The sequence below is a fragment of the Tinamus guttatus genome, unplaced genomic scaffold, assembly GCF_059628265.1.
Source record: "Tinamus guttatus ecotype Peru unplaced genomic scaffold, ASM5962826v1 Tinamus_guttatus_pri_ptg000240l, whole genome shotgun sequence".
Taxonomy (NCBI): domain Eukaryota; kingdom Metazoa; phylum Chordata; class Aves; order Tinamiformes; family Tinamidae; genus Tinamus; species Tinamus guttatus.
Genome location: NW_028288774.1, coordinates 5033400 through 5055552, shown reverse-complemented (window position 1 = coordinate 5055552; position 22153 = coordinate 5033400). Strand labels below are relative to the sequence as shown.

The 22153-nt window shown below is 39.7% G+C and overlaps 1 protein-coding gene across 5 annotated transcripts in view; it reads left to right on the top strand.

Moving 5' to 3' along the window:
* The first annotated feature begins 4062 nt into the window (after positions 1–4062).
* The window catches only part of PPFIA1 (PPFI scaffold protein A1), a 50154-nt gene continuing 32063 nt past the window's right edge, over positions 4063–22153 (top strand). For 3 of the 5 annotated variants that reach the window (XM_088525729.1, XM_088525731.1, XM_088525728.1), the window contains exons 1-3: positions 4063–4344; positions 5518–5781; positions 21507–21608. In XM_088525729.1, the coding sequence (XP_088381855.1) occupies positions 5518–5781; positions 21507–21608 (366 nt within the window). In that variant the 5' untranslated portion in view covers positions 4063–4344. The remainder of the gene's footprint in view (positions 4345–5517; positions 5782–21506; positions 21609–22153) is intronic. The other 2 variants (XM_088525732.1, XM_088525730.1) reach the window with 1 other exon arrangement.

Here is a 22153-nt window from a genome sequence, read left to right as displayed (position 1 = left end):
TAGGCCACCCTCCAGTTTCTTCCCCCCTTATTCCATCTCCCTCGGGCAAAGAGTCTTTTCCATCTAGCAACCTCAAGATGCATTTGTTATGGGGAAAGAATAGTCTGGGTCACGTCTGTCTAGGGACAAAAGAATGATCAGCGCTGTTGGCAAAAATCCTATTCTTTCATCTAGTCATTTCAGCATGACCGAGATGCGTTCGAAACGCGCTTTGCCAGTAAGTCTAAGTCATCTATAGAGGATAAGGAGTAAATAAGACGAAGGAAAGGGCACGTAGGCGATTTCTGGCTGCTTCCCGGGGCTGGGAGGTGTTGGACCTCGGAGGCGGGCTGCCAGGGAGAGCTTACAGGTCTGCTGAACTGTGATAAACACTGGGATCTTGTTTGGTCTGCAATGGGAGAAGGAGGCGGCTTTTCTTGCACTCTCTCCCCTATTTTTCATGGTTATTGTTTGAATTTCATCATGTGGCTGTGAGGGGTAGAGAGCAAAGTTGGGTATGATAAGTATTTTTGCGGTATCTTAGAAATTGCCTCTTCATCTAAGGTCTAGGCTTTGTATGGAAAATTCACCAAGTGAAGTGCCTATAGAAAATAAAATGGAAATACGCCTAAGAAGGAAATTCTGGATGCAAGTTTTCTCCTAGAGATCCTTTTGAGCACAGATAAATGCCCAAGTGCCTTTGTCCATGAGGAAATGGGGCAGCAGACTCCTGTGTGTGATGTGAGCTCTCCTCCTGCCTGAGGCAGTGGACGCTGGAATCCATTTCCAAGGGCAGTACGGAACCACTGACATCTCCTCCACCTCCAAAGCTGTCTACACGTGTACCGAGCAGCACGGGATCGCAAGGGTGACAGGTAGAGGTGACACCTCGAGGCTGAGGAGCCTCTACGGCCCAAACCTCCTGCTCAGAGGGGAATAGGTGCGGGCAAGCTGAGTGCGAGAGTGCTTAGGCCTTGCTAACTGGCTGGTTGAAGTCAAGATTAATAGATGGAATTCATTAATATTTATTCTCCAGTTACAATTCTGGATCGTGTGGTATGTTGTTTGCTTTGCTTTCGTAATGAAGCATGATTATAGCTGGTAGTTGTATACAGTAGTTTATTTTTGTTTTTAACCATTCAAGGTCAAGACAAAACTTAGTTTAAAAGAGTGTGTAGGTGTGTAGGGGGGAAACTTATTTCAAGTCATCCCAAATTGAAGAAAGTGCAAAGATATATCATAAAAAAATATGTGAATGCAGAAGCTTGCATATGAATTTGTGCTACAGAACCTGGGTCTGAGCTAACTTAGTCTGACTGGATGCAGTGCAGTGTCCAACTTGATAAAGTTTTTCAGTTGTGTTAATGTGTTTAACAGCCCTTACATTCAGAATCTATCCATTTAACTCATGCATAAAATGAAAACCAAATCACTTTTTACTGTTTTTTTTTTTTTTTTTTTTTTTTTTTAATCTAGCACAAGTTCAACTGAAATAGAATTGCTCGTATAGCTCTAAATGGGACTGTGTTTCTTAGTCCTGGTTTATTTTTGCTTGGACGCGTTATTGCTGAAGATGCTGCCCCTTAGATGGGGTGTCCTCTTTGACAAAACTGGCGAGGCAAATGCAGCCAGGATAAAGGTGGGGAATTGGGCACGTTCTGGTCACCTGGCAGGATGGCTTGAGTTGCACCTTGTGTCAGGCAGAGCCAGGTCAGGCGGTCTAAGCACATTTGACCTCTGCTTCCCAGAGGAGGAGGACACCGTAATGGCGCTGCCCTGTCAGCAAAGGCATCTTGTGACTCCAGCACCGTCCCCACCGCGGCTGACCCGTGTTCACGAGGTACCGAGAGCCGGAGCTCAGTGCAAGCAGAGCACAGGCCTGCAGGGCAGCGCGGTGTCCTGCCGCGGGGCAGCATGAGGGACGCGCATGGCGATGTGCGCTGCAGGGCTGGGAGGCCAAGGGAATGACCTAAAATCCTAGCCCAAGATCTAGGGAAATCCATTTTTCCTACATGTTTGTGACCGTGCTCAGTAAACTGGGTTAGCTTTTTGCTTATGTATAAAGAATTTCAGTAGTCTTAGCAGTGTTTTGCTGAAATTCTCAAAGAAGTTCAAGCTGTCAGAGCACTTTTATTTAAAGAAGCAAATGAGATCAGCACCTATAGAGAGAAACAAATGAGACCAGCACCTATAGTTTAAGTGATATAATTGTCTGTGAATTGCATGGGAGTTATAGGAGATCATTTTGCTAATGCAAAGACAGAACATTGAATTAGAAACAGTCAGCCTAGAAATATGCTTAGAAATAAAAGGGCAGGTTATTTTCAAGGTAATCTTCTAGGCCTAGTTTTAAGATTAAGTGGCCTTCCTTCCACTCCAGCTGTGCTTCATAACTGTGGTGCAAATTCTGCTGCTACATCTATGTAAGATCTCGTTATGTTGGAGACCCTCAGTGCAGCCAAAGCAGCAGGTTGAAAGAGAAGCCCAGAAGCCCCTTCTTTCCACCAGTCCCGCGATCATTTTAAGGTTATGTTAAAATCAAAGCTTATAGAATATAAAATTTGATGTGTTTATGCTGCTATATTATCATAGCATTGTACTATACTGAGACTATTTGGCAACACTGGTTAATCGGTATCAGAGGGGTTTCCTCTGAAATGACACAGCTGTTTTAAACCCTTCTGCTCCTGTTTCTAAATTGGAAAAAAAAAATCCGATTTGAATATATTATACAGTTACACTTCAGGTGTATATTACTCAGCATTAAATCTGTGCTAACCAGTACTTGGCAGAGCTCGTGATTTGACTGTGCCTCATAATACTTGGCCCTTTTGCAGCTTCTAGAACATTGTGGTTGTATCAGGATTTTCATGAGGGGGAGAAAAAATCTCGATGTCATGGTTCTAGAGCCTTGGAGCGAATTCAGTTCACATTTTATATATATATATATATATATATATTTTTTTTTTTTTCCTCAAATATCAAAGGCCGATGAAGACCACAACATGTTAAGGGCCTTTTTGTAAAGATATTTTTTTCCTTTGTGAGAAAGAGGAGCCCTGCGTCCATGGCTGCGCAGCGCCGGGTGCCTGTGTGTTACTGTTACAGGGGGCTGTCACGCTCTCGCTCACAGCGCCGCACCGGCCCCGCTGCGGGGACCGCGGCGTTTTGCCGTGACGCGCAGCTCTGCGCTCTATAGGCGCTGCCCGAGCAGTGCCGGGGGAGGCGCCCGCGGGCCCTGCGAGGCGGCGGGACGGGGCCAGGCCCCAGCCCCGGGCAGGGGCAGGGAGGCGGCTGCCCTCCTCGGAGGGCTCGCGGGCGCTCGGCCCGGGCTCGCGCCGCTCGGGGCGCTCCGGGGGCAGCAGCGGGTCTCGAACCCGCGGCCCCGCGGCAGGAAGCGCAGGTAGGCGCGGCCGCGCCGCGCGGGGCATTGTGGGCGCCGCGCTGATTTATGCGGCCGCCGCGGAGGGCGCTGGGAGAAGCGGGAGGCGGCGGCGGCGGCGGTGCTCGGGGCGGGCGCGGCGGGGCCGGGGCCGGGACTCGGCTCCGCGGAGCAGCTCGAGGCGCGCGCGGGGCCTTCGCCGCCTCTGAGGCCGCAGCGGCGCCGCCGCCGCCGGGCCCAGCCGCCGCCGCGGGGCAGCGGCTCCCGCCGCCCGGGGCCGCCGTTCCCGAGGGAGGCGCTGCGGGAGGCCCAGCCCGGCGCGGCGCGGCCCGGCGCATCGTTGTGCGGCGGGGCGAGGTGCTGCTCGTCCCGGGCCCGCGGCGCCGTGGAGCGACTGGACGCGGTGCCGGCGGAGCGGCCCCCGCGGAGCAGCGCCGGCCCCCGCTCCTGGGATTATAAATGTTGGCGCTCGGAGGCGGGAATCGCCGGCGCGGGCACGGCGGGAGGCGCTGCCAGGCCCCGAGCCGCCGCTCCGCGCTGCCCCCGCTCCGCGCCCCGGCGGGGCTGTGACCCGCGTCGCGGCGCCAGGAACCGCTGAGGCTTCGTGCCCGCCGCACAGGATACAGATTTATACGCGTTTTTCTTCCTCCGCACATGATCCCCGTCCTAGCTGCTGCAGGAACCGTGGGCCAGGAGCAGAGAAATGGGAAGCTGAAACCGTTTGTTTTCACGCTCTTCTGTCCTGGGGCCTTGCCTGGTTTCGCTGAAGCTGCTGCTGCTTTTTGCTGGATCTGCGCTCTGCTTGGCAGATCTCCTCGTGCGTATGGGAGATTTCAATTGTACAGACGTTGGACTATGGATATGAACAGATACTTTTCAATCTGAAGGGGTTCTGGGGATAACAAAAGAACTAAAAACAGAAGCAGTGGTACTACAGGAAGCTTGAGGCCTGTTTTCCAAGCCTTTTTATTTCACTGAGCAAGGTAAATAGCGGTGTTGAAACCAGAGACTTTGTAGTAATGGTGCATGAAAACCTTACAGCGCTTAAGGCTTTCTGAAGTCTTTTGAGAGGTTCAGAGGTGTAGTCCTGTTATAATGCTCTGAATAAGTTTACTTGTCCTTTAAAACATTTAGACGTCAACATGAATATTAAGGCTGGGAACAAAATTTGTGGTTCTTGAGAAGATGCGAGAGAACCTTTTTTTTTTTTTGTGTGTGTGTGTCTGTTTTACGTTCTTGTAGATTTGAGCTGCTGAGAAAGACTGTCCAGAGGCCTTCAAAAGTTTTGATGGTTCAGTGAGAATGTGCAGTAATTGTATTTATGTTTTTTTATTTTCCCCCTGCCTTCAGCCTTTTAAAAAAGTTACTGTCTCAGCCTCTGAGGCAGCCTCAGGTGATGTGCTAAGATTTTTTTTTAAAAAAATTCCATCCTGGTTAACAGTATTAATGTACTTAAACTTGTACTGTTAACTATGTTCATACTGTGACTTAAATTATTTTCACTTGCTGTTGTCAACAGTGGCAGCTGGTACAATTTAGTCCTTAAATTTTGCTTTCTCTTCTTATTTCATTACTGTTGAGAGCCTTGATCTTTTTACATGTTTATATCTTGAGTTGGAGAATCTTGATTTACTGTTAATTTACATGCATCAAATTTAACATAGAGATTCTGCTCCTAGCATAAGCTTAAAGTCGTTTAGATATCATCTTTGTGTGTGTCAGGAGTGGGAAGAGGCAGATAATGATTCTCAAAATATACAGTGTAAACTGTAACAAGTTTAAGTATATAGATTTTTGTGGCTTGCTGCATCCTTTATCTTTGTTTTCTAAAGAACTCAGCAGCAGTTTGCTCTTAACAAAATTATAAATCCATTGAAATGAGATAGTGGTTTGAAATGTAGCAGTAAAAATCTGATTTTACAGGAAGTCATGAGATTCTCATTATAAAGTGATGCTTTGATTAAAATGGTTGTATTTCTCTTCTCCTGTGGTCTTAACGAAGTAGTGGCAAACACTAAGGTCTTGGCAACCTTTGCTGATGTTATCATGGGAGAAGATAGCTTGGTACTGTGGGTAGTATCCAGAGTTCCTTTCTTATCATGTTTGATTTGTTTGACTGAAATTCATGGTCTTTATTTGTCTTGCTTTATTTCAAGATGATGTGTGAGGTGATGCCAACCATCAGTGAGGCAGAGATTCCCTCCGGGGGAAACGGAGGCCATGGTTCAGGCTCCCCGATGCAGTCAGATGCCGATTCCCATTTTGAGCAGTTAATGGTGTCCATGTTAGAAGAAAGGGATCGCCTTCTGGAAACACTCAGAGAAACTCAGGAGACACTAGCATTGACCCAGGGCAAGCTGCATGAAGTTGGTCATGAGAGAGATTCCCTGCAGAGACAGCTCAATACGGCGCTTCCACAGGTATGGATGTTTACCAAGAAGGGTATCTGGTAATAGTTTTGTCTGTGCGTTTTGTTTGTTTGCTTTTATTTATTCAGTTTATTTAAAAGTTGAGTTATGTCAGGGATGCTCAATCTAGTCTAGTACCTTCCTAAAGTGTTTTTGTTGCTCTCCTTGAGACATGCTAAAGAAGAGAGCAGCCCTTTCCCTCCTGTACGCTTCCCCTAGTGACAGGCTGAGCATTTTCATACCTACATCCTTTTGTTTAATAGAACTTGTTGGACCTTTTTCTGCCACTCTCATATCTTTTTCATGCAGTTTATAACTGTTATTCATGCACTCAAAGATTCCAATATATAGGCTCTTGATGGAAGGAAAGCAGACTATTCTGATACTGTTATGGACTTTCATTAAAAATGTGGGAAGTGTAAGAGTGGTACCTTGTGAATGCATGCTGTGCTGCCATGGCAGTACTGAAATTTGAGTGTTTTGGTTAACTCACTTAATGCCTTTTTGTAGTATGGATCTGTGGCTTTGCCTGGCTGGGAGTTACTAATTATGGTCTTCTGGAGGAGTTTATTGCCAGCAAGGTAGTAAACTGACATACAGCCTGTGGTACTAAATGTATTACACACTACTGTCCTGTATATTTAGGAAAGGCGGTTAATATCTACAGAGCTTCTTGTTTTTTTATCCATTCTAAAAAGAGTACAACTGAACTTTGATAACTTTGACAAATACCAAAAAGCCACAAAAAATCTAATTGTAGTCAAAGCAGAGACTGCTTTCAGTCTTTAAGTAACTGCTGATAACCTTACGCTTTCTAGGGGGTTTGCTTGTCCTTACCAGTATGTCATGATGATGAACTTGCGTGTGTTATTCCAAGATTATGTGTTACTTTACAAATGTTTGCTTATCCTTAGATACTATAGTTAGAGCTTATACCCTTTAAAGGTGTATGGTTAAACTTTATTTCCACTGCTCTCATGCTAGTGTAATCACTGTATCATTTCTATTATGGTAAACTGTCCAGCAAATAACTTTGGAGTAGAAGCTTCAAAGTCAGATGTTAATGTAGTTGCATTATTACAGTATAGTGGAAATTGGAAAGGAAAGGTTTTCCAGTCTTTGCTGCTTCCTGTGTTAAATCATGTGCTGTAGGCAAAAATCATTATTTGTTTTTCCTTTTCATTGTAACAGTTGTGGCTTCTCTTTAGCCCCTGTTTTGGGTCTGCTGCATTAATGTATGCTTTAACCACCTGGATGGTCTGCAGGCTGTTAGGCTTGTGTTTGTGACTGAGTAGAATCACCAGGGCTCTTAACTAAATAGTTCATTTTTTCCCCATTTCAATTTTCAGAATGAAGTAAGCTTTTAACGTGTAAATGTTTCTTCCAAACATAAAAGATTAATACAATTAAAAATTCCAAATTTCAGGAATGTAATGAATGTCTCATGTGAAGTCTGTAGGGAAAAAAGTCCCATAGTTGAGAGAGAAATTTACTGGAACTTTATATAAATATACGTCAAGGAATGGATTTTTGTAGATTGCTACTGGAAAAAAAAAGCTGTTGCTTTTGTTCTCAGTGGTGCTTAAGCTTGCTGATTACAGCAAGTAGTAATGGGTGGTGCTTTCAAGTCACATTCATGAAATATTTTATTGTTATTAGAAATCAGAAATTGTCACATGTATTTTACAAGTCTTGTTACTACTACAGTAAACAGTCAGTTACATAGTATGTGTAGTTTTCTGACAAATGGTGAAAGAATGCTTTTAATAAGTGTTCACTAAGAAAACTTTGTGGTGACTATAATATTTGAAGCTGTTCAAACTTTTGTGTTAATGACTACAGATTGAGCATTCTTTTGAGCTACTACCTTAAATGACCCATTCTGTAGCTGTGGATTTTGAGTAGGGCTGGAGGCAGGGTAAGTGTAAAGTTACTGACAACTATATATATATATATTTTTTCCCCTCCAAGGGAAAAAAATGTTTTTAGCATCATGGTGTTCCCTGCTCCCCCCCACTCCAAATTTTGCAGTGTTTGAATATTGTAGTGATTACTTTCTGTTTAGTAGAAAATGCTGTGAAGATTGATAAATTTGAATGGTTCCACAAATACTAGTATAATTGAATGTGTTACTAAGTTACCATCTAAGCAGAGTGTTATTTCTCCCTTAATTTTGTTTGTAGCTTGTAATAAGTCTTTGTAGTTTGTTTGGAATATTTTATCTTGAATTGAACTGTTTGCACAAATACTTTTCCTATTTAGATATTTAGCTAACTCAGCTAGTAGACTGTTCTGATGATTAATGGAAACTCCTTTTGTATTAAAGAAGGAATGCAAATTGATTGCCTCTGTACCAAAACTGCTTCTCCAGGATTAGAAGACCGAATCTGTAATAGCATCATTATATTAAATTCTTTTCATTTACTGCATTTCTGTGAATGTGTATTTTCAAAATGGCAAATTGGAACTTGTCTGTTTGCTCATCCTGTAAGTTATGAAAGTAAATGTAGCTTATTCTGCAGCAGTGACGCTCATTTTCCAAAGTGTTAGATAGCAGAGTTTTGCTAGCATGCTTATATTGTGGTCAGCTTGTAATTAAAGGACAACCTGTTCTGGCTCATAACAAACTTAAACAGCCATTTAGAGTAGAGAGACTTGTTGTAGTACCCCTCCAAAAAAAAAAAAAAATCTTGTATGGAAGCACTTTATCTGTAGCATTGACGTTGAGTAAATTGATAGGTTTCCTTGTATGAACAGCTGAAAACAAAATAGATCTATGTTATCTTGATAAAATAGCAGGATTCTGTTTAATTTGCCAATACTTTTTGTTTTCTGAAATTTGACTTCTTCATGATTGCTCTAGTCAAACTCTATTCTGACTTTGCAGATGAATTTAGTGAAATAAATTACTATGCAAAAATTTAAAAGTAAACTTATTCTTCCCAGAATTCTCCACAGAAGCACTGAAAATTATTTTTTTTTTGCTGAGAACTTAAGGAACTTGACTTTTCAAGCTAAACATATTTAGTTGTGGTTTAATTATGGTCAGATGAATTGGTTGTTCTCTATTATTTTTCATGTGCTTTGTGTGCTTTCTAGAGTATATTGTATAAAACTAAGATAAATGTGTTTCAAAATTATAAATTAATATGTGAAATATTTAGGACACTCCTGCATTTAAAAGTAAAATATTGCACTTAACATTAGAGAATTTTGTTAGTTACTGCTTCAGTATTGACATGATTTGTAACCAGTTTTTGCTATTGAGAGTTCAGCGTTCTGAGGAACAGTTTGCTGGTAGAATTCAGTGTAGATTTCTGTGAATGAGAATATAATTGCTTTGTACAGAGCTTTATATAGAGTTTGTATAGAGTTTAATATACACGGACATGGGTATTCAGTACAAATAAGAGCACAGTTGATGAAGAAGCTGATGAATGAATAATATGCTTTTGTAATGTAGCTACACACTTAAATCAGACTTTTTAATCCTAACAAAGTAAAATTAGTATTCCTTCTATATTTATGATGTGGCAGTTGAGAATTTCTTTATTCAAAACAGTTTATGGAGCAAATATAATTTTCTGTTAGAGCCTGTGTGATTATTGAGCTTTAATGCTCAATAACATGGAGTTAAATGTGGAGACAAGTTGCTTATTATTTTGGTGTGGCTTCAGTTTTGGCTTCAAACCTTAGTTTAAAGCAAGCCCCTCTAGACCATCTTTAGTTGCACTCGATAGTGAATACTTTGTCGCTATTAAAACACTTCAATTACAAATAAGACTCACAGTATTTATATTGTTTACAATTAAACTAAAGTGTATGTCTATATAAACATCTTTAAGCAGTATCTAAAATGTAGTTTTTCTTGAGTTCTTTAATTTTGTGAGGTAAGCTTGAGCAAATATTTAATGTCTCAAATGTATAGATACTTGTCATGAAAACTGCCTTGGGGTTGTTTAACAGTGGTGAATTTTTGGATTTGGCTTTCATTTTAATAATAGTGTTTAGACTTTCTCTAGTCAAGTTTTAAGTAATACGGGATATCACGTATTAAAAACTGAGGTCTTGCATTGTCTATAGATATGAGGAATGCAGTTGCCAAAAGTGCATCAAGTAAAGGGCTTGATAAAGTTCACAGCAACGGAAATTTCTTTAGCATAATAAGTGCAACTCTGCTTGCAGCTTTCACAACTGATCAGCCTTGAGGTGAGAGAGCTTGTATTTGTTCCACTGGCCAGACAGCTGGTACTCATTTAGAAATAAAAACCACTGGTCTCAGTTGTGAACAAACTACCCGAAAAAATGTTAGGGATCCAAGAAGATTTCGTTAGTGCAGATGTATGTCAGAGCCTCCGCTTCTCTCTTGCCATTGTGACAGCAGGATAAACGTGATTCTTCCACTTGCTTTTCCAGACAAGTATTATTTAGGTCTCGTCTGTTTTGAGTTTTGGTGTTAAATCTTATTCAGCTCTTGCTGTTAGTAAATTACTGGATAGATTTTTTTTTTCCTCCCTAATCTACACTAGTTTGAGTCAGATACAAGTTAATGTTCAGATTTTCTCACTGATCGTATCGTAAGTCTTAATTTCCATAACTTCTCCTCCTTTATAAGGCATAGAAGTATACAATTGGTGTCTAAAACCTTTAGAATATGGAGAATTAACTGATCTGGGATCCATCGAAGAGAGGATTAGGAATGCTTAAAACAACTTCCTCCTCACTAGGAGTGTATTCAGGGCTAAGTCTCTAGCATTTAGTCTGATCTCTTATTTTTTCCCTGACGTACTTATGAGTGAATTTATTTACTTTTGTTTATTGTGACATCCCACGCCTATGCAAGTCTTCTGCTTGTCCACTCTTAGAATTCAGTTGTTCATCCTCTGCTTATAATCAACATAATCTGAATTCAAAGTAGATAATTTGGTTAGATACAATTTGAAATTAACCTTATATTTTCCTGTATTTGAGGGTGAATTTTAGTGTTGCTGGTGGTCAATCAGTGCAAAAAGGCTTTGTGAAGTCTGAAACTACGTTTTTTTATTTGACTTATTTATAGGAAAGATGTCTTGATTATTAAACAGAAATTATTTTCCTTTGTAATGATGATTTATAGATTTGCCCTGGAAAGCTGAGCTAGGTGTTATTTTTTCTACTTTGCTGTTACTATATGCAGGTGCCTGATGATGGCTTTATTACTTTTTGTATGCTCTAGTCCTGTGCTTGTGGCTTGTGACATGCTGTGTGTAAGCTTGGGTGAAAAGAGCTTTAGTAAATATTTTTAAAAACAGGTAAATTTCAGATATCTCTTAATCTTTGCCAACTTTCCTGTAGTAACTTATTTAATAAAGTGGCATTTGTCTTGGTATTCTGAAGATAGAGAATACAGGTAGAAAGCACTGCTATTTCTCCTCTGTACATTTTAAGGTTATGCCAGAAGATGGCTTTTGAGATACCTGCCAGCAAGACTTTCAGGAGCTTCAGTGTGACTATGCAGCTTTAACTTGAATCTAGAGTGGTGGTTTATTTGTTTTATTTAAGCTCTTGAAGGTGTTGATTTTATTCATATTACAGGATTCTTTTTTTAGAAATAAAAGTTGTCTGTGGTCTATGAATGTGCTTGTAAGGTAACTAACAGACCTTTGGAAACTTAGCAGTTAGATGCTTTCAGCATAGGGAAACAAGCTATTAATTTTTTTTTTTTTAATCTGACTTCTATTGTGCCATAGTGGAAACATATTCACATGATATATGATGTGATAGTGGTGCATTTAAAACCCCAAAATACTATTTGGGAAGGAATATAGAAACTTAAATGAAAAGGTATATAGACAAAAGTATTGCACTGGCTGTTTTGAAAATGATGTGAAAATAGGCATGTTAGTCTGGTGCCAGAATATTTGCAGATGTCTTACAATTAACAGTTAGAGCACTTGCATCTGAACCTGTCAGCTGTGTATTAATTTTAGCTTTTGCATTAACATATTCCTGTATCCTGTGTATTAACACACTTCACATTTTAGTGTAATTTTTTCAGAGGTCTTCATGTAAGCTGCTTTCAGTAGTTAAGGCAGCTTAAGTCATTTTAAGTCTTTAAGGGTGACTGGTGTTTGTTCACACTTTAGAAAATACTTCCCGTAATCACTTCTACATGTTTATCTAAATCTGGACATGTGTCAGCTAATCTGAGTGTTTGTAAATTTGTTTTCTAAATGCCTTTTTTTTTTTTCTTTCATTTTTTGGGAGCTTGGCTGTGGATTCCTGTAATGTAGGGTAGGAAATGTGTGGCAATTCTTGCCAGGAAAAAGCTTTTCACATTCTCCAGGCTGAAGAAAGAATTATGCTGTAATGTGTAGTGAGTTTCTTAGTAATCCAGTTTGACTTTTTCATACAAGAAGTGCATGAAAATGCTGTTTCTGCAGTTCACAAACTCAAGATACTGTGTAGTCTACTAAATACTTATCTGTCGGTCACTTGACATTATTCCCTAGTCCGTATATTTAAAATTGGAGGACTGTGATTACCAGAGTTCTGTTGAAGGTATTGCTTAGTTCAGTTCTTCTGATGTGTTGGTCATCTATAAGTTTATGTGAATTGTTGATTAAATTGTCTTTTGCCAGTGACTCTAGTCTCTTTCAGATCTTGTTCCATGCAACTCTGCTGCTGTTGATTTGCTGTCATTCTGTTACCTGTCCATTCAGCAGCTAGTGTGTCACACTTTTAAGAGGAGAAACTTCGTTGCTTTGTCTGCTTTTGTACTACACTGCCTGGCCTAATGCTTTACCTGTATATTTATGTTGGTGTCTCTTGGGACGTACTTTTTGATAAAGGTGAAATTCTTAATTAGGATGTAATTTTGGTTGCATTCAGAAAATACTGTGTTATGAGCTGTGCTCTATTATGCCTTTCTCCTATGGCTAGTTTGTGATATTTTGATATCTATTTACCTAGAAATGTTCCAAAGCACTGTGGTTTTTTATTTACTTGTTTTTTGTTTTATCCCCCTTTTCATTTCCCCATAAATACATACTTAATTGGATTCTTTTGATCAGCTTAAGTCTTGTAAGGAGAACATAGCAATTAAAAATCATTTTCCCCTTATAAGGAAGGTAGACCAGCATTAACACACTACTTGTTCTGGGAAGAACAGTGGTTTTTATTTATTTATTTATTTTTTCTTGCCCCTCTCAGCACTTCTGTCCATAAATGAAAAATCTCCTAGTGGGAATTGTGTTTTGAAACATGGCAGGGCTCACGAGTCCCTCCTAGGCTTGCTGAATGGATGGGGCCGAGATCAGATATAGGGGACCTAAATTCTGTTGCTAAATGCAATTTTTCCTGTAGTTTGTGGGCAAATAAGATTTGTGGACTTACAGTTCCCAGTGGGAACCTGAGCACTGTGTAATGGAATATTCTTGTTTATCTTACTTGAAGTCCTCATTGGCATCTCACGCTTGTGATTTAAAATATGGACTACCTCTGTTTTTGTTTGAAAGTACAAAAAGGAAGGGAACTTTTGACCCAAATTAAAGGTCATTTTGATGTGTGAGGAGCTGCTAGTAGTACTGAAAGTTCTTCAGATCTTTTAAGCTGTATAGAATCATAGAATCATAGAATATAGGTGTGCTGGATGAGTGTGCCCTGCGAGAGCATGGGTAGAGCAGCATTTCTAGAGCGTCTAGAGAGCAGGCCTTGTGTGTGGGGGTGAGCGAGCCTGTCTTTGGGAAATTCCTGAATTCGGAATGTCCCTGACATTTTGGTAAATGATTACATTTTTACTTAGATAATTTGAGGGATACCTTAGTATAGTATTGTGAATCTTTTATTCTGGAATAATATATACATATGTATTTTTTGGGGACCTTTTTGGGTCTGTTAGGGACCTTTTGTAATGTGTGTGGGTACGTTGTGTTTTTGTGTGCGCGTGTGATTTTTTTTTTTTTTTTCTTTTAGACCAGAAGTTTTACAGTAAAGCTGGTGGCACTTGACTTGGTAACCGGGAAAAGGTGAAAATATTTAAGAACTTACAGTGCTCTTACGCATTTTGTGTAACAGTTGCAAAAGATTAAGACATGAGAGGTAGCAGAGGAGAAGCAGGGTGAATGTACCTGTTCTCTCAACCGAGTATTAGGCCTCAGGCTTTCCCGGTTGCATCATCTTTCTCTTGTTTGTTAGCCCAGTGTGGAATGGGAGTTTCTGCTGTTTGCTGCAGCATATTGGCTGGCATTTCTATTTTCTCCTTTTTGTATTTCTCTGCCATTTAGCATCGTTTCCCTGTAACGTGGTGTGTTTTGGGTTCAGGTAGTGATGGTGAAGTTGGATAGATCTGTTTGTTATGAGTTTCTTGTGACATATACACACAAAAAATCATTTACTAATATTAAAGGTAAACCCTCAAACTCTTGATACTCAAAATCAATGTTGCAGAACTACTGTTGTGTGTCAAATTGGCATCTGTTATGAAATCCCAAATGAAGGTTTTAGGAATGGAATTGAAATTTTGTATGCAAAAATCAAATAACTCTTGCAAGCAGTCAAATTAAACTCAGTCCAAATATTGCAGGTTTGGATATAAATTGATTACCCAGTGGATTCCTCTAGCATCTGAACTGCAATGATAGACACTACGAAGAAATAGAAGAATAAAATGCGAGAGCCTGAAAGTTACATTTCCTGCTGAAGGCATGTGTCTGTCTTCAGTGTGTATTACTTGCTTAAACAAGTTAAAAATTATAAAACCAAACTGTTCATGACTTGGCAAAATGTATATATGTATTTATGTATCTATCTATCTATAAAATAGAGCACTGAGGGGAAGCACATGTTGATGCTTGCTTAAGAAGGGTGGCATGGCTAGCCTCATTAAGATATTCCCAAACACTCCCTTTTTACAGTGTGAAAAATGTGCTTCAAATTGCTGGCCGCAGAAGTAAAGCTGACAACCAGAGGCCAAGATGAGTGATTAGAGTAGGGCAGGGCCTCGGCTGCTGCTCACAGCTCCTGCCTGCAGAAGTCTCTTGTCACTGAAATAATTATACATGATGGGTCTTGTTCTGGGGCTATTTCTGCAAAATAATGGAGTATTAGTCATGTGATTAATTCTTTAAATGCACAACAACTCATTGTTTAGAGTTAAACAGTTTTTAATTCTCAAAGGTATAGGAGTTTGGTATCAAATGCCAGCCAAGCAAGAATTATGCTAGGTGTTTTAAGTGGAGTATATTGGGAGCTTATTTACAGAAAACTTTTTTTTTTTTTTTTTTTTTTTTCCCTGCCCGAAGAAACTTGCACTGCATTGTTGTTTACAACTTAAAAGTACTTACAGTTTCTGTAGTAGCTGCTAAGCCTCTGTTATGGGCAGGGGGTACCAGCAAAAATACTGAACTTCTGTTAAACTGTTTAAGCGTATCCTGTGGTTGTTGGGAAGTTAGGAATTTTTGAGAGGCATTGTACACTGTGAAATCCCAGCATGGAATTGCAGACCTTGACCAACTGCTATGTGAAAAGGAAAAACTTTAATGAAATCTCTATAATGTCATATTAAAGATGAGATGGGTTTTGCCCCATATCTGGTCAAACTGGTGCTGCAGGATTCTTCTTCTTTAATTAAGGACAACTGTATTCTCCATTTGCTATAGTGGATGTGGGTGTGGGTAGGTTTCTTCACTGACATAGACTCCAAAAATGGAGATGCCTAAAGCTATGACTAAGAAGTTGTACTACAACTTAGAGTGTTAGTTACTAATCAAAATAGCCTGGGCTAGGGGTGCAGGAATGTGGTTATTCTTACTGAGAAGCCCTTGGTATTGCTCAGTCAGAGTGTACCTGAGAGCTGTTCTTCCCCTCCCTTCCACTCTCTCTTCCCCTCCCATATTGTAAATTTATTTCTGTAAAGGTAAACTATTCCTCTGTTGGTACTTGAACTGATACAATATTGAACAGGATAACTCTATTATTGACTTGTCACAACAGTCATGGCTCTGCAGGAAAGTTCAGACACATCTCAAGTTTAAAAGCCTGCTTTTCAGTAACAGGAATGTTTGGGATCCGCACCAGCTGATTTGTTCCATCGGGCAAGCTTGCTCTAGTTTCGATTGCCTGTGTGCTGTGGCTGCCCTTTCAGTGGATGTGTGCAAGAACAGCTAAGGTGGGACTCTGCGTAGCCGCAGCAACAATTCTGGGCACGTGGTAGAGAACGAGCTTTCTGCTACCACAGCCTGTGAATAGACGCTCAGTTTCCAGCAAGTCTGAAGAGTGCTTTTGTTTTCTATATGCTTGCTGCGAGCTAGCCGTGGACTTAAAGCTGTTGTAAAGGCTCTGCTTTTGGGCTACCGTATTCGGCAGATGCTCACTATCCCCTCCGGAGGGGCAGCCTTTTGAAAGCACTTTAATAAGTGAAGAGAGGGAAGTGGTCTAAATTAAAGCAGTTTCTAGTTAGTGTTCAGGTTTTCATTCCTTGATAATTCTTTGTGAATGCTGTTAACTTGCAAGGTTTCCTCTCCCCCTGAAATGTAGTATTTCCAGAAAGCCTTTGGAGAAGAATATAGTGTTCATTGGGTGTATATGTAATCTTGATACAAAGTCTGTAGCTTTAGGAGTAGCTTGAAAGTTGTTATGTAAAATATATGTATGTATGATGAAAATAACTGAAAATGTGATCTACCATATTTTGAGCAGATCATAGATACTGGAAATGATATGTTAAGGTTGGTGAGAAGACTAACAAACTACCTGCAGAAATTACTGTTTCTTAATCTTTCAACACCTTCAAGACTATGGGAAGATGCATAGCAAACTGCAAATTGTTAGACCTAAAACCAAGAATAACTGGATGGTATTTTCTGATTTAGTTAAACAATGTAAAATAATTTTTTCTTAATTTCAAAAATGGCTTGACACTGGGAAAATGGGATGCTGCTGTGCCTTCCTTTTGATTTCCAGCATGCCAGCAAAGTGTCTTCCAGGTATCACTTGTTGGGAAGGTGCCTGTTGTACTCTCGATGTGGCATGTGCCTTTTTTGTGGTGGAGCTGGGCTATATGCAGAGATCTGCACGTGTAGCTTGCAGTGTGTGTCGGGCATGGAGCAGGATGGGAAAGGAAGAATCTGGGACTGATAATTTCTACCTCCCTTTTTCTGTTGCTTCTGCATTCTTTTCACAGAACTGCCAAGTGCAACCCATTTTCATTTATGCTTTCTAGCACTTCAACATGTAGCATTTCGTGAAAACTTCCAGCAATTAGGCTCAGATTTAGTGCATAAATGTAAGTAACGCCCTTGAGATAGTAAGTGGAAATCTATTTATTTCAATGGAGACTTATTCTTACCATGAGGTTTTACATCTTGCTCTTAGACTGTGTGCTTGGTACCTCCTGACTCGGACTTTTTTCTTTTTTTTTTTTCTTTTCTTTTTTTTTTTCCCTCATGGTCCTCCTTCCCCTGCTCCAAGCTGTTACTTTCCAGACTTGCTAAAATAACTCCAGGACTGATGGAGCTGAATTAAATCACCTGTGCACATGATGAGTAATAGCTTTGCAGGAGCCCTACCCCAGCTGTGAGAGCAGAAGTTTTTAGAAAATAATTTCCTTACAAGAAGTCTGCAAAAGATTAGACAGCCATTTTGTGGTCTGTGAATATAAATAGCTATTTTAACCCAAAGAACCATCACAGCAGAAATTGCAAGTTGGTTTGGTTTTGTGTGTTTGTTATATGATATTTTTTTCTATATAGGATGGGCAAATACATTTGTAGATGAGCAAGACCTGGACACAGAAATAGTCCAGTGTCTTGGCATTGGACGTAATGCTGTATGTGCTTGCAGAGACTCCAGATTTGCTCTTGGTGTATCATTTGAGACATGAAAAACCTTTTAATATGCTGTAACTTAAGGGTTGGCATGACCGTGTTTTAATGTGGGTTTAATATTCTCTCTCCTATATTTCTTTCCTCCTTAAATTGTTACTGTGGATAGGGGTAGTTAAAAATAAGAGATAAATATAGTTAAGAGCATAAAAATAATCAGAATTATTGCATTATGTGAACAAAGCACTCTGGTTATTACATCTAGATTTGTCCTGTTAATATGTGTAATTGTCTTTTTATAAGGATGAAATTTAATCATTAAACCCCCTGACTGCACTTTAGTTGTTACTCTAAATATGTAAAGTATTCTGAATGCTAGCTGAAGTGGTCTGAATCCATAGTTGGAAAAAAAAAGAGTTTTTACTTGGAATTTCCAAATTCTAAATTAAATATTTGAACTGAAAATGAAAATAAAATTTACAAAGATTTTTTTGATGGCTAGTTAATGAAGGTAAATATTTAAATTTCCTTGTCAGGACATTGACCAGTTTGTGCTGCATAAAACCCTTAGGTTTAAAATGAAGTACAGTCTAGTTAAACATCAATATATTTGATTTTTCTCTTGAATTTAAGACTGTTGCATTTGTCATATTTTCATGCATGCATCCTTCTGAATAAACGCAGGTTATATGTAATGTAAATGGCATACGGGAAGCTTGCTGCAGGCTGCCTGGGCTTCCTGTCTCTGATGGCCCGTGTTTCAGCTCTTCTGATTTTGAGGGGCAGTTCAGGCAGGGTACAGACCCAAAGGCCCCCCTGAAAACAGAGTGCTGCCTAAGGATTGAAAGGATACATTTCACTAGTATGTTTTCAGAGGAGAAATTCTTAGAGCTGCAACACTCGTATCTTCATCCTTTCTATTTGCGTGTAATCCGTGAATCCTTGTGTGCTGAAGAGCAGAGTTATGTTCTGTCCTTATAGCATCAGAGAGCATCTCCAACACGCAGCTCATGCTAATAGACTTTTGAAGATTACATCTGTTACTTCCTAGTTTTTCCTAAGTTAAATATTATTGTCTTTTCTGTTGGGTAGCATCTACTGGTTTCAGATGTACTGTTCTGCCTGGCTTATAAATCAGCCTCTTAATAAACATGGTGAAACCCTGTTCCCTGAAAGCTGTAGCACTCCACAGAAGCAAGATCTCAACAGTAATGCAGCGGTTGTCAGCTCTCAAACCAGAGCTGCAGAGGCTGCCCAGCCAGGCATCAGCTGGTGCAGCTCCTGCTAGGATGTTTATGCTGTGGCTCTGCTGTGTTGAAGAAGCCTGTTCACAAAGACCGATGTGAAACAAGTGTTATTGCTTTCAAAATTTATGGAGCTTCTGGACAAAACAAACAAAAGTTGTAGTCATATTTGGAATGATGCAGTCGATTCAAAAAGTTGTTTTCTTCAGTAAGCATTTCAATTTTATACAGTATCCTCGTGCTCTTCAGCGCAGGCCAATCACCAGGGGTTCCTTTCTAGTGTGAAACTCTGATCCTTTCTCTTAAGTGCTCCAGGGTGCTTTTATTCTCCGTCCCATCCTTGTTAGCCTTTGCAGTAGGGTCAACTGATGTCAACTAGGAGCAGAACAGAATTTGGTTCTGGAGTTTGTGATGGTCTTAATTATGGTCTATCCGTAGCTGTGTGGATGAGTAACAAAGCTTCCCCAGACTTTTTTTTTTCCTTTATAGTTGTTCCTCTACATTTCTCTAATGCCAAAGAAGAAATTTAGGTAACTTAAAAAGTTCTTTTTTTTTAATCATATTAAAGTTGCAAATCATTTCTCTCTTCTTAAAATGTTTGAGGAAACCCCAAACTACCTACCCTTGAAGGTAGGTGATAAAACTAGAAAGAACAAGTCTTTTGGCAGTGTCAACTGAAACTAAGGACATTGAGTGTTCTTTATGAGGTAGTTTATGGGACTTGGAGCAAACACATTCTGGAAAAACAAACAGCAATGGAGCTATTTTGCAATGCCAGAAATACATGTCAGTCTGTTTATGTAGCAGCAATATAAATTCCTGCGTGTGTTGTGCTTATTGGGTTGTCTGACAGCGTGATGGTTCATGTCAGAATCCTGATATTTGTGCTATAGTTTGTTTGCATGTGAGTGTGCAATGAATAGAACTGCATGTACTGTATTCATTTGAAGCTTCAATAAACTTATTTGGATTTGAAATGTACAGCAGTTTTTCTGCAGATGGGGATCAGGCATGTCTAAACATTTAAAAAAAAAAAAAAAAAAAAACTAGCATTTATCTTAAGTAGTGATGTCAAGCTGAGGAAGGATGATGAAACAAAGCTTCTGGTAGTCCTTTGCTGCTTCCTTTATGTTCTTAAGACTTGAGATAGAGACCAGAAAAAAAAATGTACCTTGTCATTCTGATATCCTTTGGAATATTATGTGTCTAGGCTTGGTGTTAATTTTTTGCTGTTAGTTTTTTACTTGTTATTCCTGTTTGCTTTTAAAAAGAGAAAAGGAAAAATATGAATTATATAAAGGTCTTGAGTTTGTTAGTACTTTTCAGTAGTTTCAGTAATACTTGAAAGGAAAAGGTGGTGTGTGTGTGTGTTTCATTTTGTTTTTTTTTTCTCTTCCCTGCCCTTTCTCTGCAGTATGGTGGTATGACTGCTGGGACCATACTGAATCTGATTTCAAAGAGCAGTTTTTTATTTAAGAGAAGGGGCTTAATGGGGGAGGATTCTGCATCTGTGGTAGTAGTGTTGCACTCACTTTCACAGAAACATTTAAAAGCCTAATGCAGTGGCAATCCCGAAGGAGTTCACTGTAGAGTTATGTTGCACAGCAGTGGGATGGGGAGAGATGAGGGGGAGAGTCTGTTTGTTCTTCTCTTTTTTTTTTTTTTTTCCCCCCCTCTCTTTTCTCTCTTTTTTTGCCCTCCTCTCTCCTCTCTCTTTTTCCCTCCTCTTTTCTCTTTTTTTCTCTTTCCAGTTAAAATGCTTGTCACATTTTTTTGTGATATGCATGTTTTTGAATACAGCTTACAAAATTAGTTCTTTTAACACGCAGGCAGTGCCTTTTGGCTAAGATACCTATTAGCTGCATGTTAAAAATTGCAGAGGTGCTAGTGTAATTAGCTGACATATCTTTTGCTTTTAAGCATCTGTTTTCTGTCACTTTAAATTTTATTGCAAAATAGCTTCATCTTAAGCTTTTACTTAATATGCAGCTACTTTCTACCAAATAATACATCTTGCAGAGCTTGGCAAATTTCCAGGAACAGCTTTCCTGTAGTATATTTCCACAGTATATTCCTATAGTTTTGGTTTGCAAGATTTGACAGCAGATATAGATGAAGTTCTTACATGGCAGCGTAGCTGACACAGGCAAATACAGAGAGGGCCCGAGTCTTCCCGGGGGAAGCTTCCGGAAGGCCTCGCTGCTGCAAAGCGCCCGCTGTGTCTGCTCGGTGCTAGAGTCACGCGTTGTCTCTCTTAACTAAATATTGACCTGAAATTCAACGTGTTTTGCAGGTTCCTGTTTTTAACTGTTTAGTGCTCTATTTTTTCATTCCTTCTTCTGCAGACAATTTTTAAATTTCCTTGCAAGAATTTCGGAGTTCCTTAGAAATAGGATTCTGCCATTTGCTTGATGGAGATGTACCCTAACTTAGATATTTACTTCAGGAGAGACAAATAGGTTTTTAAGTGTATTGGTCAAAGGTGTTTTGTCTTTACATTTGATAGTATAAGAGTATTGATTGTTTGAACTTAAGTTCCTTTATTTACCCTGACTGTAAAGTTGCACTGACTTTTTAAAATTATTTCAATGTCTGAAATGAATACTTAAAGAATCATGTCAAGTGTTCATATGAATTGACTCTTTGTATATCCCACTGTTTGATGTGCTGGTATTTGTTTATTTAATTTCAGGAATTTGCAGCACTTACGAAAGAGTTAAATGTCTGCAGGGAACAGCTGCTTGAAAGGGAAGAAGAAATTGCTGAGCTGAAAGCAGAAAGAAATAATACACGGGTTAGTTCCTTGTCTTCATCTTTAGGATTACCACTGATAAAGCATCCAACTACCTGGAGAAGAGTACTGAACATTGAGTTTGGAATAAGTGTTGTGTGTTTGGTTGAGGTTTCTGTCTTCCACCAATTGGTATGTGCACATGTGTGCTAAGAAAGTCTGAAAGTTTATAAGCGGTCCCAAATACCACTGTGCAGAATCAGGAGAAAACTTGAGATAACTGTTACCAGTCACTTGGCTCTCTTGTCATAACTGTTTTTGAAATGTGAGGTACAGTGATCTGCTCCAGCAGTTTACAATGGCAGGCAAAACAGTTGTTCTCCAATCTAGAGTATTTTCTGTATGTATCCTTCTAACAAGCCAGCAGGTTCGAAGACTGTTGGAACTGAAATAACTGGCTAAGTAGAGACCATATGTAAAAGCTAGACTGAAGGACTAGGTAGGGAATCTGTTAACTCTGATATTGCTTCTTATGTGGATGAAATGTTAAAGATGCATAGATTTGATATAATCGTCTTTGGCTCCCAGATTGGAAGCTTGGTTTCCAG